This window comes from Calidris pugnax, unplaced genomic scaffold, assembly GCF_001431845.1.
Source record: "Calidris pugnax isolate Ruff unplaced genomic scaffold, ASM143184v1 scaffold24, whole genome shotgun sequence".
NCBI classification, from domain to species: domain Eukaryota; kingdom Metazoa; phylum Chordata; class Aves; order Charadriiformes; family Scolopacidae; genus Calidris; species Calidris pugnax.
This window is the reverse complement of record NW_015090922.1, coordinates 40,243,669-40,259,461: the sequence shown is the minus strand read 5'-3', so window position 1 is coordinate 40,259,461 and position 15,793 is coordinate 40,243,669. Positions and strand designations below refer to the sequence as shown.

General features: G+C 41.3%; 1 protein-coding gene across 1 annotated transcript in view; it reads right to left on the bottom strand.

Annotated features, from left to right (window-relative positions):
- SYNJ2 (synaptojanin 2) overlaps nucleotides 1–15,793 on the bottom strand; it is a 77,715-nt gene that overhangs the window by 19,371 nt on the left and 42,551 nt on the right. The window contains exons 8-18 of the mRNA XM_014950939.1: nucleotides 14,036–14,208; nucleotides 13,545–13,626; nucleotides 13,176–13,325; nucleotides 12,913–13,078; nucleotides 11,516–11,707; nucleotides 9,173–9,257; nucleotides 7,805–7,945; nucleotides 4,785–4,977; nucleotides 1,972–2,130; nucleotides 1,594–1,750; nucleotides 49–166 (exon numbers count right to left, since the gene is read on the bottom strand). Coding sequence (XP_014806425.1) covers nucleotides 49–166; nucleotides 1,594–1,750; nucleotides 1,972–2,130; nucleotides 4,785–4,977; nucleotides 7,805–7,945; nucleotides 9,173–9,257; nucleotides 11,516–11,707; nucleotides 12,913–13,078; nucleotides 13,176–13,325; nucleotides 13,545–13,626; nucleotides 14,036–14,208 — 1,616 coding nt within the window. The remainder of the gene's footprint in view (nucleotides 1–48; nucleotides 167–1,593; nucleotides 1,751–1,971; nucleotides 2,131–4,784; nucleotides 4,978–7,804; nucleotides 7,946–9,172; nucleotides 9,258–11,515; nucleotides 11,708–12,912; nucleotides 13,079–13,175; nucleotides 13,326–13,544; nucleotides 13,627–14,035; nucleotides 14,209–15,793) is intronic.

Here is a 15,793-nt window from a genome sequence, read left to right as displayed (position 1 = left end):
CATTCTAACACAGCAGCTCTTTCTCTCCTTATTTGCTTAGGACCTTACCTGTGGTCAGATGCTTGCAGCTCCGCTCTCCCGTAGTACATCAAGGCTCCAGGGGTCCACGTGTGCCTGACTTTAGTTTCAGCATTCAGATCACTGTCTAGAAGATTGATCTCTCCAGCTATGCAGCACAAAACATGATTTAAAACTCACTCAAAGCTAGTTTTACTAACAGTTAAAAGTTATTTATTAGGATGTACTTCATAGACCCTAGTAGCAGGAGGTGGGTATATTTTTTGTTCTTGCAGACACCATTCAAAGAAGAGCTTGTATCCTAAAGGATTTACAAGTTACAGCCTAGGAAAAAAAGATACAGAAAGGACAGGGAGTGCAATAGAGAGTGAGGATCATTAGAATAAGACACCTGCAAAATGGTTAACCCAAATGTTACCCAACCAATTAGCTAGACAATCTGTGTTGACAGACAGTTATATCAGTATTTTTCCTCCTGTCTCATTATTGAGCACAGAGACAGATATTGTACTTGGAAAATCCACTGCAAGTCTGAATAATACATAGGGTTTGGAGAGATAATACACAAGAGAGAGGATAAAGCAACCCCATGCAAATCCAACCTTCAAATACTTCCTTTGCAGTGCATTAAGGTGACACAAAGTGCTCCAGACGTTACGCCAGAGTGAGATATTATATTGCTGCCAATAACAGGAAAGTTTTTAGGTTGCTGTTTGGGCTAATGGATAACTCTATTTCTTTGCTGTGGAGTTGAAAATGAGTTAATATGGAATTTCTGCCTAATCAATCACACTGGGACTGCACTTTCTTCTCGGAAGGCAAAGAGTCCTCTACAGCAGCAAAAAGAAGGAAGGCAAAAGAATCAGAGCTGAGAGGCAGAAGAGCCTCAACACCTGCAGTAAAGGAGAGGATTTTATAAATATTGGAAGATAGATGTACCTGCCGATACAAGAATGGTTATGAGAACTGTGCCTGGATACACAAAGAAGTCATTTTTATTTTGTTATTGTAACTTTTGAATAACAAGTGAAAACAGCCCTTCTGTTGTCCTGGTCACTCATGATCTCAAAGTACTTCATAAGCACTAATTAATGAAATCTCCCCTACTTCCAGATACTAGCAGAAATATTCCTAAGAATTACCTAGGCAGAAGAAATTACACAAAAGTGCTTATACATCTACTGAGGACAGCAGTTATAAAAATTTAGCTGTTATAACACGGGAACTTTATGTGGACTAATGATTCTGTTGAAAAGCAACAGAACAGTTTCTAGACTGATACAGCTGGATTGCTTTCAGTTCCTCAGTGAGCTCCCAGCACCTTTTCAATCTATACCATGAAGCTTTCTTCATGTGCTTAAGGAGAAAGGGCTGGCTCTGTCTCTGCAAATGATTCCAGTGAAGCCAAAAGAACATTGGTTTGAGTAAAGCCACTGCAATTTGACTAAGCCTACGGGACAGATCTCAGCTCATAACTCCCTTCCTCACCATTCACTTGATTAAATCCCCTTATGTGGGTTCTGGGTGAAACCTAAACCAACTTTCAGGTAAAGGAGAAGGAAAGACCCTACTCACCTGTTTTTTCAAAAGGCAGTTTCTTTCTCCACCAAAGCACTCTGTCAGTCCAAGCTGGGGTTCTGCACTTGTCACTTGTATCATAAGCCTCTGAGCCAACGTCATATTTGTATGTTGGTCCAAAATTAATAGTCCCTTCATGGAAGTCTTTAAAAATCTATGAAAAGGAATACCATCTCTGTGATTAAGTTACAGGTGAAGTAGGTGCCATTGTGACATACCAACATTCTTGCAAACAAACAACATTCTGATTTTTAAACACATTACTACATTCATCTATTACAAACAAAGGTCTGAAAATGCAACTTCTTCACTTTCTCAAGGAATTAGACCAAGCCAACATGCAGGTATTCAAGAAAATGGGACACAATGCCTTACTTTTCCACTGGATTTTTGCTGTTGTAGTTGATCAAACTCCAACAGTGTCTTCCAGTCTTGCCGTTTGAGAAAATAAAAGACTTCCTCATATGTTAGATCAATGCGGTAGTTAAAATCACCACACCAGAAGACATAGTCATGTGAGAACACGCTCCGCCCCTAGTTTAGAGGTACAGAATACTGTTAATGTTAAATCACATTCATGGAAACACCTTTAAATTGCACTAATAGGTACAACTCGGTACCTAAACAACTCAAGTTACTAAATACTGGACATACTTCATAGAATCATAGAATCATAGAATTTCCCAGGCCGGAAGGGACCTCCAAGGGTCATCTAGTCCGACCTCCCCGCAGTCAGCAGGGACACCCCCAACTAGACCAGGTTGCCCAGGGCCTCGTCGAGCCTCTCCTTGAATATCTCCAGGGATGGGGCCTCAACCACCTCCCTGGGCAACCTGTTCCAGTGCTCCACTACCACTACTTGCCACATCCTACTTGTCAAAATCCATCTTGTGCTAATATTGATGGTTCCTTCACTGTCTTTTGCATCCTGCTGAGCTGAATTTTCTAAAGAAGAATGTCAGATTCTGACCCTGTTACCTGAAGGGATGTCTAAGTTCCGACCCCAGCTTTATATTCACAATATGGTTATCGTGAATATTAAAGATATATGTTTGTTTCCCTAACACATTTCACACACATATATTTACATACTCTAAAAATAACACAAAAGATGCTTCTTCTACCGAGGCACATTCAGCAACAAAGGTCCTGTGTAAGAACAAGCTCCAAATTTGATCTTATGTGCACGTCATAGTTTTGTAAATGTATTGAAATAAAATGTCAATGAAAATTCACTCCAGTTCTAAGCTTAACATCCTATTCTCTAACCAGTTTGTTTGTGTTTGTTTTTTTTTAAATTATTTTTTCAGTTGAACTATAAACCTCTAAAACCCAGAGATTCATAAACGAAATGCTCCAGAGCTATGACTATCATAGCACTAGAGGGCACTCTTTATATGTACTACACACACAAGGTACATTGAGGTATTGTAAATGTAAAGGACATAAAATAGTTAATGAGGTATTAGGGGGAAAAACTACCACAAACACAACTTTATGGCCATTTGGAACAGATATTCTATGCAGGACACCCAAACTGTCAGTATTAGTTCTTACATAAAACAACTGATTGATATACCGCACGTGCCAAGCCTCTAAACCTTGCAAACAACAGGGAGTTAAAATTTTATGCTTTGCAACCTAAATGCCTTTTTTTGCTGACTATCCAGAATACACAAATTGGTCCATTTCCTCCCTGGTTTAGGATCTCTCCAGAGAGATCTGAGAAAGAAGGCACTGTGGAAATTAAAGCAACCAACATTAAGGGAAGCAAAGAAGAACTGCCACCAAATCCCATGGGTTACCTACAGGCCTGAGGAGACAAGCGTCAAATAAAACACTAGGGGCATTGATTTGACACCATTTAGGGGAAAAGTTATTCATGCTGACCAATAGTGCCTACTTGCCACACTCTGAGAAAAGCCAGCAGTTCCTTGACAGTGACACATTCATGAGGACAACACGAAGGGAACAGAAGGTACCATATCAATGACCAAGAACTGATGTATCACACCCGGCCAGGAGCAGCTAAAGCACTGATGTACGGAGTGGCACGCATGGTCATTTAGGAACCCTTACTCACTAGTGCCAGCAAGAGCTATCAATATCATGCTCTCCAGCTTTAGCACCAGTCACCAAGATCTTATCCATGAGTCGTTACTGATTTGTCAGTTAAGTTGCAAACATTCCAAAAGATTGACTTGAAAACTGCTCCAAGGCAAGGACTTTTCAAGCACTGCAACAACTGTATTTTTTGAAAGGTGTAGAACTTCTGTAAAGCAAGATGCTTGTCTCTTGTGAAAAATGCTTCCTTTTTTTTTTTTTTATTTTATAATTTCCTTTACCATTTTCTTTTATGCCCATTCTCCATAGCACTGCGATGACTTCTTTGATGGCCTGTCCTCAAAGACAGCCTGAGACCAGCTTTCATAATGTAAAGATACAGCCTTTATCTCTGATGTTTTTAGCATACATACACCTACACTTACCATTGGGAAGCTGAGTTTCTGCGTGATTTCTTTATAATCTTCATTCCTCTCCTTCACCTGAGTCTGCCCAGCAGTTAAGTGACTGCATATAAAGCAGAAGCTGGTACTATAGAACTGAAAACGAATGCTCACTGCTCCTTTATTTCCAGCTTTTCCTCCCATTCCTGTCTTCACGGTGTCTATTGCTACATCCCTGTATTTAAAAAAACAGAACAACAAAAATGGAAAGAGAAGAGAGTGAAGGGCTGCAGGGGGCAAACTTTCAATTAACTTTGCAAAATAAAAGAAAAGCCAGTTTACAATGCCGTGTCTTCTCCCATCCAGAAAGCTTGCTGTTTAAGATACCATCTTCTAGGCTGCCAAGTTTTGTGACTATGTTCAGGTACTTATGTTTCATACAAACTATAATACAATGGTATAGAAATAAAACCAATTTAAAGTCTTTTCCTCCTCTTTTTGTCTTGCTGTATTTTTTGGAAAGGACATTATTTCTGAAATATTGTTCTTGTGAAAAATGCTTCCTTTTTTTTTTTTTTATTTTATAATTTCCTTTACCATTTTCTTTTATGCCCATTCTCCATAGCACTGCGATGACTTCTTTGATGGCCTGTCCTCAAAGACAGCCTGAGACCAGCTTTCATAATGTAAAGATACAGCCTTTATCTCTGATGTTTTTAGCATACATACACCTACACTTACCATTGGGAAGCTGAGTTTCTGCGTGATTTCTTTATAATCTTCATTCCTCTCCTTCACCTGAGTCTGCCCAGCAGTTAAGTGACTGCATATAAAGCAGAAGCTGGTACTATAGAACTGAAAACGAATGCTCACTGCTCCTTTATTTCCAGCTTTTCCTCCCATTCCTGTCTTCACGGTGTCTATTGCTACATCCCTGTATTTAAAAAAAAAGAACAACAAAAATGGAAAGAGAAGAGAGTGAAGGGCTGCAGGGGGCAAACTTTCAATTAACTTTGCAAAATAAAAGAAAAGCCAGTTTACAATGCCGTGTCTTCTCCCATCCAGAAAGCTTGCTGTTTAAGATACCATCTTCTAGGCAGCCAAGTTTTGTGACTACATTCAGGTACTTATGTTTCATACAAAGTATAATACAATAGTATAGAAATAAAACCATTTAAAAGTCTTTTCCTCCTCTTCTTGTCTTGCTGTATTTTTTGGAAGGGACATTATTTCTGAAATATTTGGAATTTCTACAGACAATACTTTTGATGTTTACCTCTACCATGATCTTTACAATAGTGACAATGACTAATTTTATGTTTCCTTTTACTTTTGAATGTATAGGAATCTGGTTTTCAGACAGCTAACAACTTAATTAGTATTACTGTGTGCTGAAACCAAATGTTGCAGTTGATGCCGGATTTTTCAGTCAATTAAAGAGGAGCAGATCATAGCCCATAATTTGCTAAATCAGATGCAACAAAATCAGTGATTACTGGATACAACTGTTTATACCTAGCTCCTCAGATGAGTTCTGTGCTGATGGCAAACTGCTCAGGGCCTCCAGGTTGGTAATTACATAGTATTTCAATGTCATGCTCAGCACACACTTGACTACAGCAAGATGACTTGGCAAAGCCAACCACCTGCTCACGGGATGATTTCTCCCAGAAAGCCAGTCTACTCTGAGAATAAAGCATGCCTGTCTGATCAGATAAGCAAATGATGAAATCACTGTTGTAACCTACCCCAGCACCATACACGTCCTTCCCAGGGAGAAAAATGTTGCTTTCCAGACAGAAGACAAGCAGATCTGGACTAGAATATTAGTGGCTTTGAGCGAGGGGCAGGCAGAAAGCCGCCAAGTCTGATTTGAGTTATTGTCAGGCGTTCGTGATCTCAATGATGCAAGAATGATGAATGATGAGCCATTACAGGCTCTCTTTTTGTCCCCCCTCATTTTCTTCTCTCTTGCCCCACCCGTCTTTTCTATCTTTTTTCTCCCTCTTTATTTTCCTGACAGCAGTAAACCATCAGAAGACAGCCTCAGGGAGGCAAAAGAGGAGCATCAGTACTTTCTATGAAAAGATTTAAGCACTCTGGAAGAAGCACATGTTTAGTCTTTTCACTCTAAAGAGTTCTCCCTTCCTGCTGCCTGCCTACCCCTCTGCTGACTGACATTGATCTGAGTGGCATTCATGGCAGAGGTTATGTTGAGATAACCCACTGAACATTCAACTGCTTGGATTTCATCAATCCTTTCACTGCTCTATAAGCTTCAGTTATTCCATCATTTTATTTCTCTGTTCTCTAACTTCTGGCTTAATCTCTTCAATCTCTGTAGGCACAGAAGCTTTTTTTTTTTTTTGCACTTCTGATCATTTTTGTCTTTCTTTTCTAGACACAGGAGAAACTACACAAGCACACGTTAGATTCAATTACACTCTCATAATATGTAACAGCACATTAGCATTAAATGATGGAACTTGGTCACTAAAATGAAACCCTTCCTTTTTCCTCTTGCATTTCAAAGGTTTACATCCAGTTCCTAGCAGATGACAGCTGCAACAGAGCCACTTTCTGTTCTGCTTCTGATTTCCATTTAAACCATGCACTTCCTGCTGGATTACTCAAATTTCTTGTAAGCCAGGTGAAAAGTCAAAACCTGATTGAAACACTTCTCCTCTGGACTGCTTCGTAACAGCAAAAATATTGAATTTTTAAAAATCATGTTGAAGAAAGGTTAGTGGAAAGGCAGCAGTAGCAGACCATCAGGATTACCCGGATTGCATCCCTCTGCCTAGCCAGCAGCACTTGATGTTGCTCAAGCTCTGCACTGATCTTCTCAGTAGATATAAAATCAGAGGGAAAAAAGAGGCAGCTTTTGATATTTTAATCACAAAATGCAGTGGCCAACCAGTGTCCCTAATATGGGGTAGAGGGCACTCTTTGGATCACTCCAGACTTTAAGGTCAGAGAGATGCCCTAAGATAGTTTTGGCTGATCATTCATTTCCTACCCATTTACACCCAGCCTGCATAACTCTGGCTCACAGCAAAGGCATTGTAATGCAGATATCCCTGTGGCTTAGTAATCTCCATGGGGCAAGAGGAGTTTGGTCAGTCTCCAGGGACATTGGTCTGCACCCTCCTGACTAGGCACATAGTTCTGGTTCTTGTGACATCTGGGAGAGAGAAACACTTAATGGGCCCTTATGGCTCTCAATTCCATAGAATGTCAGGGGGCAAAATTATCTCTCTTTCTCCCACCCCACCTTTCCATCTTTTCCACCAGTCTTTTCAGGTCTACAGCCAGCCCTGTTTCCATATGGAAACACTAAGGAGAGAGTTTGAAGGTAAAACCTGCTCTTCAGGCAGAGGCAGACACTTGCCTTCACTTGGTGCTCCAAAAACTCTTGGACTTACTTGCTCAGGTCATTCCTTTTCCAGAAAGACAGCAGCCAAGGTGCTACCCCCTGACTGCATACCTGGAGCATGCCCAGATTCTCAGCTGAACTGGAAGAAGATACTGGGGCTGCCTGGCCTTTGCCAGAATGGAGGATGGACTCCAGACTACTGCCACCTGGAAACATCTCTCTCTCCCACTCTGAGGAGAGACCAGAATCCAGGTTTGCATGATTCCCCACCAAGCTGAAAAATCACTCCCACCCTCTCTCTGGCCACACTCCAACAGCAAATGTTACTGAAGACACAGGTTGGGTTTTGTTTTTTCTTTGGTTTTGATTTGTGGGTTTTTTTTACCTGATGAAGGGGACGTGATACGGTCGTACAAAGATGAAGAGACAAACACCAACAAGCTGTGCTGATGTCAGCTGAATGTAGCGATGAGTCCTGGAAATAGCTTTTTGAAGCTGCTCTCCCCACATTTTTCTATTCGTTGTACTGGAACAAACATAAAATCATTTAATGGAATCAAACCAAACCACATCAAGTCAATTAAATGAGCGTATTAACTGTGCCTTGAGTTTACAGGCATCCCATTAGGCTGTAGAACTGGAAGTGCTGTAGGATGCACGGCAGAGACAGATAATACCTCCTTGCAAGCCAGCCCCCATTTAGCAGGGTCAATAAGCCCAGGTACAGCACACAAATACAGTTATCCTGCTTCTGGACATGAGAGGGATTTCGTCTACTGTGCTTAGAAAGATCCATGCTCACATGATGTTTGATACCCCCATTCACTGGGAATAAATGGAAATTAATGGTAGAAATCAGAACCATAAAGCCAACAATCCATGTTAATCTCATGACTTGTAAGATTTCTCGTGCTCACAGCAGAGACCTTCTCTGGATCTTCTCTGACTGGGAGATGACTGGCTCCTCACAGCTGTTGGCTCTTCTTAGCTGAAAGTTTGTGGGTGGGTGCATATCCCTTCGCTTCTGCAGACCTAGCTTTTTCTTGCCTCCAAAGTCAACTGATACATGCAGATGTACGGCCAGCCCACACCCATGCTAAGCACTGCTGTAACTTGTCACTCCCAAAATAGAGAACTAACAGGTCAGCCTTATGAATCGGCATTGGAAATATTATCTTCAGGATTCCACCCTGACTCAGATTCAAAAAGATTGCTATACACCACAGCCTACTGTAGATGCTGGCATGCCAAGCTCAGGCTCTGCCTTGAACTCCTTCTCTAGCCATAATTTTCACAAATACAATTAGCCACAGAGACATTCTGTTCATTTCCGATTTCCCACATGAATGCCAATTACGTTTGTAGTCTCTGCACTCATTTTTCCAACATCAGACAGGGATTTAAGGACAAGCATTAAATCAATGTCGATCATCAGAATTCTTCTCAGCTGACACATCGACTTAAGAGACTTAGAAAACACAGTGTATTCTACTGTATGGAAGTTCACAGAGAAACAGCAGTTTCTGGATATTTTTTTCTGGATATTTTAAGTAATGTATTTCAACACCATCCCAGGGCCATTTGTCAATGGCAAATATATTTCCAGCTATGCCCACAAGCAACAGACTTGGAAGGGAGTATTCTGTATTCTATACATCTGACCATAAGAAAGAGCAACTCTGGTTTGGCCGGTTCCTTCGTTTTGAGTTGTGTGTTGCGGTTTTTTTCTTATTTTGGGGCATTTTTTACCTACCTGGCATTCACAATATTCCCTGCATTGAGTTCAACCATCTCTTCAAATCCCACTGCAAATATGTCAGGAGGGCAGTTCTCATCATCTGTTAGCAAGAAGAAAATGTCATACAAGAGTCACTATTTTGTTGCTTCTTCTAACGACTTGTTTTCTAATTTCTGTCAGAGATCATTCCTGTAGTTCTATCTTGTGTGTCCCCCGCCAAGCTATACATATTCATAGCTCCTTTAATCTAATCTGACAAAACAACCCCTGCAGTTCCTCTGAATTTTTTTCCTGCTTTTCTCCCACCAGTTGGTCTCCAGCTCTCTTGCAGGAAGCAGTTCAGAAGAGAGCACTATATTGTAGCAATGTTAAGATGAGAAAATATTCAATGTTCTCCCTCTCTCACCCCACTCATCACTAAAGCCACAACATCTCACTACCCACCATCTTTCACCCACTTGTCGTTTTACCCAACATGCTTTTCCTTTTCGACACCGATTCCTATGTAACTGAACTTACTGTCCACACCCCAGTATGTCACTTCCACCTCAATGCCTTTAGGAAATTTATCTACTAGTTTAAGGAAGCCTTCAAAGTTTATTCTTCTTTCATAGAAGAAAGTTCTTAGAAGAAGAAGAACTTCTTAGAAGTTCTTCTTAGATCACCCACACTTAAGGTTAGGTCAGGTCACTTTAGTGCATAGTCACTCTCCCTTCCCTGGAAGAGGCCTGTGGATATTACCCTGGTAAAACACTGAAGATCAAACAGAGTCATGTAATTGTGTGAAGTGTATCTCTTGACCCATCAGGTCTGTCCATTGCCTAAAGGGATTTTATTTTTTTAAAAATTGTCATACGGCCAAGGTAACAGTAACTTAATTCAACATGAAGACCTAAATCAGATCTGCCTCAGAAGATAAGAACAGAAAGAACAGTAAAATATACAGCAACTCTCTGTAGACACAAGGCTGGAACTAGCACATGACAGCCAGCCTTCTTTACTGGCTTACCGTGATAGGTACCGTCACATGTGTATTTCCTACTAATAATTTGGGATATTTGTCTTTGACAATATTTAATTCAACATGAAGACCTAAATCAGATCTGCCTCAGAAGATAAGAACAGAAAGAACAGTAAAATATACAGCAACTCTCTGTAGACACAAGGCTGGAACTAGCACATGACAGCCAGCCTTCTTTACTGGCTTACCATGATAGGTACCGTCACATGTGTATTTCCTACTAATAATTTGGGATATTTGTCTTTGAACACATACCTATTTGTGTAGCTACTGCACTGACGTTACTATGAACAAAGACATTTGCATGGTTGTACCCTAGCTCTGCCCGTTCACGTAACCCAACTCCATTCCAGAAGCTGCTTAGACCTATCACGTTATGGTTGCCTGTACTATGTAGTCCTGCTCCTCCAGCTCCCTCAGGGGAAGGCCTGGCAAGCCTAGCACATGACAGGCTCTCAACAAATATTGATATCATGGGCATAGTCATGTGCTCACACATCTAAATTCCTTCTGAAACAGACTGGATCAATCATCCACCTACGCTGCTCAGAGTACAGTGGTCTGCACCTAGTCACGTTTCCACGCACTCAAGCACTAAGGGTTCCAATGAGACAACTTGTATAAGTAGCCAAGGATGTGAGGAAGGAATTCCTGAGCTTCAAGGTTAGGCACAGGACTATCCCTGTGGTGCCTGGAGGAAGCTAAATGTTTAAATGTAACAACAAAAGCACAGGTTTTGCCATAGTTTAAAGCCACTCAAATTTTAAATGACAGAACATTGAGTTCTCGTTTTTCTTAACAAAATCTGTAAATCTATCATAATACCTGACTTTGTTCTATAAATAAGAAATTCAGCAGCCAACTCAAGCAAGCCACAAGCACAAGAGCTTTCTATACTGCTAAAAAAAACCCACAACAAACAGATATGTTTAGCTACAAAGACCAAGGAGGGCACCTAACCATGTAGCTCCTGCTCACGATGAAGAACAAAGAACAGAGATATGGAAGAGGAAAATGAAATACGGGATGCAGAACAGGCAAATACACCCCATGATGGTGTGAAAGAGACGTCTGAATTCTGACCTGCTAAAGGTTCAAAACATGGTATAGACTCAGGAGTGGCTCTGACTGTCAGGAGGCCTTCACACACCATTCCACCGCTGCAGGGAGGCAGCACAAGTCTACATGGAGGTGAACACACCCCTAAGAACTGACAGAAAACCCCCTCCAAGAGGCACCACCTTGAAAGGAACAACCGGTCAAGTCTTGTGTCCCAACTCACTGTCTCTAGAGAGGCCAGAAAATATTGCTTACGCATTTTGACTGTGAAGTCTTACCCTGAAATTCAGAAACTCCAGAGAGCTTGGGAGAATCCAGCAGCCAGTCTGTCAGCTCACTGGTACCCAGGATGTTGCTTCGAAACTGCTTCCCTCCGTTCACGTTCCAGGTTCCCGTGGCAACACGAACACGCTTGAAGCTTGTGAATTCAAACTGACGCTCTGACATGGCCTTCAAAATACTTGGAGTTACTGATGGAAGAGGGGAGAAAGAGGACATGTAAAAGAAGAATATGCTGTAAAAGGACAGAAAGTATACAGACAGCAGCGACACAGTCACTGGAAGAATGACATTGCCCTCGCAGCAGCAACATGAAAGCTAAGGAATAACTCCAGTGGCAATAACTACAAGATAACTGGGGTTGACATCAGCAATTTCTCTTTCAGAAACCAGGCACCCTTTGAAAGCTGGTCACTCACTTTCAACATACATTTTCCTGCACTTCTTCAAGTAATAAGCAAACAAATTCCTTTTCCTCCCTTATATCTTTTCAGTTTAGCCTACAGCAATCAAGCATGTCATAAGCTATGACTTAAATTGAAGCCCTAAGAAGTTTAGAGCATGGAGGGAAAGGCAGAGAGCAGCACAGAGTCTCACATCAGTCCAAAACTAGCACTGACATGGCTCCCTAGCCTGGTCAGAACTCCTCACAGGCACCTACTACATTCACTAATTTTTGATGAATATAGAAGACTAACAGTGTGCTTTTTTTGTGTGAGCAACTGAGGTAACCTTAATCTTTAGCTACCTGATTTGCATTGGCAGTCAGGCATAGACAAACTGTCTATATTTCCCTTGTGGTCCACATCAGGGAACAGCCCCAGGACTGAAGAGGTGCTGAAAGGTTCACATCTATCTTATTAAAATCCAGCAGCTCTCTGGAGCAAAGTGACCACCACAAACAAATGTGTATGTTATAGACTATCAGGGCCCTAAAATAAAACAGGGAATGAACCAACATAACAAGATAAATGTGTCTTTAAAGATACAAATGGCTAAAAGCATGTGCAAACTGTTTTTAACTGCTGTGTCAAAACTAAGGAGATAAAAAATATGAGCTCAAGAGACCTCCTCAAGACAAACTCAGACAGGATCAGACTGGAAATATAGCCCTAAAATCTTCCCCTCTGGTCCAACTCCTCTAAACTGTCAGAGGAGATTATCATCAAAGAGCAGAGAAACATACTCAGAAGTCCTAAACAAAACATGAGAAATAAACACAGTGGATTTAAAACACACAGAGTTGTGCTATGGTCACTTGAAAGCAGTGTTTTAAACAATAGATTTGTGCAAAAGTAGCTTGGTTTTTGATTTTTTTCAAACGGATGCCAATTGCTTTTATCTGACAACTCAAAACAGACACAAAAGAAAAGCGAAGGATTTGCACTGGCCTTACCCAAGAGTGCAGTGTGGTCCATGAGCATCTTGCCCTTGTCTGCATATTCCTCACTGAAAAAGTCACCCATGAGCAGCAACTCAATGGCCTCCTGCTTTACTGCATCAAAGAAATTTGACTGAATGGTGCGAGACATAGAGCGGGCACCATCCTTGAGTTTCCCAACCTACATCAGAGAGGAATCATCAGCGCAAGTGACACTGGAGAGTAAATTGGACATCTTTCTGTACTTGTGAATAAACAGTTTTGCCATTTTTCTTTACCTTGTTCTTCCCCTCAAGGGCTCGACTGCCAGTAAATACTCTGCTCAGGTTATGACCGTTGAGACTCCACATCACTTTGTAGGATTCCACAAAGCGCTCAATTATAGCTTTAGAGTTCAACCCAAGGCTCTCTAATTGAGCAGGCAGGATCTGGATTAGGTACAGAAGGAGAAAACACAACACCACCACTCTTCTTAAATGTTTTTGTTGGGTTTTTTTTGCTTTTTATCCCCAGTTTAAGTATTCCAGCCACCACCACTCTGCATCATAGAGCTGGCAAGACAGACTAGTATAACTGAGGCTTATGCCCTCTTTCCTGTCTTTGCCATGCACTACAGGCATCCAAGAAAGGTCCTCTGACAAACTCACCTCCAGTGCAATGAAGGACTGTACAGTATTAGTTCGATCCAGGCAGTCCAAACAATTCATTCGAAAAGTACCCGTCTGCAGACTGTGGTAACCAAACACAAGAGGAGGGAGGAAAAAAAAAAAAAAAGTATATTTTAAAATAGCATCTAATCATGAGTTGATTGAATAAGATCATCAAATGTTCCGCCTGAATATACCCACCCACATTTTGACACTGCAAGCACACTGTGCATAATGTATTTTATTAACATATCTAATTACTTGACTACATTTGCAACACTGTATTAGCACACACGGACAACTTTGCAGATTCCAAACAATGGAGATGCAGGTAAGCCAAATAATCTATTTAGTACCAAGACTACATTTTGTCTCAAAGTTGTATTTCAAGATGGTCTTTTATGGTCACGGTCCAAACACAGCAAGAAACCTGGGCAGGCCAGGACAGGTGGTGCCTGGTGATGCTGGGACAGAGGGGCAGGGACACTCACCGTGGACTTACATTCTCGCCCTTTGTGAAGATTCCAAAGTCTTCCCAGTGCAACTTCAGCTGAGGCCCCAGAAAATTTTCCAGTTTCTCAGTTTTCCCACCTTTTGCAAATTGGTGGCAGTCAAAGTTTATCATGGGAGTGTCTTCCGCATGGGAAGAAGCCCATAGCAGTTTCTGTTCAGATAGAGAATGAAGCAAAACAAATCCTGCTCAAGCCACGGTGTGAGGATTGACACCAGCATGCTTTTATCTCTACTAAACTCTGACTGATTATCACGTTTTTAATACTGAGAGCTTCAAAGGGAAGTTTGAAAGGCCAGACATGAAAAAAAGCAACTGAAGTTCGCTATTTGCTTTCTTTCCATAAGTAAACTGGGTTGTTAGACCTCAATTTTTTTGCAGGGGAACTCAAAGTGTAACTGCAGAGTGTGCCTCAGAAGTGCTGCTGCCTGTGCCCTGGCTAGTGGCATCCCTGTGGCAGTGGGTGCTACCTCTGTGCATGAGGGGGTACAGCAACAGTGATGCTCTGGGCAGGCTCAAGACCAGGACCCTGATGGGAAGGGTGTCCAGAGCTGCTTAAGGTAGAAGAGCACAACAGTGCACAGGGATATTTTTTTGACCATTCCTAAAGTGCCAAGACATGGGGAAACGTGGCCTTAAATTTAGGTAGAGGTTGCTTGGGGAGGAAGTAAGAAAGAAATGATGTCCCAAGAAACATACTATAAAATGTTTGTGGTAAACCACAAAAGTGAAAGAAGAGGCACAAATAGCCTCATTATTTCATCTCCAATTTCCATGACCTCATATGCATTTCCGTAATCACCACAAATTTCATTAAGGTATCTGTAATAGATACGACAATGATACATCCTGCTCTCCATGACAAAGCCAGAGAGAACTGCTATATCAACTCCAACTATGCAACCCTTTGTCTATTCCCTTCCCTCCTGCACATTCACATCCCAAGAGACGGATGCTTTTCTCCGCTTAGATTGTGACACAAACTGAACAAAACAATTCTGATATTACATTAAAAGTGTAGACGCAGGAGCTACACCAGTATAATTGGATCAAGTAAGCCATTAAGCCTTCCCCGCAGAAACAAATCTAAAGGTGTTGCACGGTGTTTGGAGAGAGACGTGCAAAATAGATTTCATTACAGTTGCAGAAGCCAAAACATTTGGTACCTACTTCCCTGTTGTTGACACCTCAACTTGCCTCTACAGCTGCTGGCACCAGCAATGCACTTGAGGGTGACATTTACCCACTGCCTCGGTGTAAATTATTGTCAGAATTCTTAATTCTACGCTATAGCATCGCCACCAGCAATGCACTTGAGGGTGACATTTACTCACTGCCTTGGTGTAAATTATTGTTAGAGCATTCTTAATTCTACGCTATAGCATCATTTTTACTGTAAGCATAATTCCATCTGTTATAGGGGATGCTTATGAGAGAAAGAGTATTACTGGGAACGGTATTGATTTTTGGTCTGGTAACAGCTGATTCAGGTAACAGCTGAAGGTGAGTTGGTGGCTTACAATTTTTCATTTGTTTCTGTGGCATAAATGAATGGTAGAGGTGACATTCTGACCAAAGGAACCCAGCAGCAGTTATTATAAGAATGTTTTGAACCAAGTCTGATAGGAATTACTAAGATTGCAGCAAGAGCTGGAGAAGAGAAAGGAAAACAAGCAAAGGAAGATGGAGAAACAAAAAAAGAAATGACAGAAAAGGAGAAAAGTTTTAATTCCTAGCC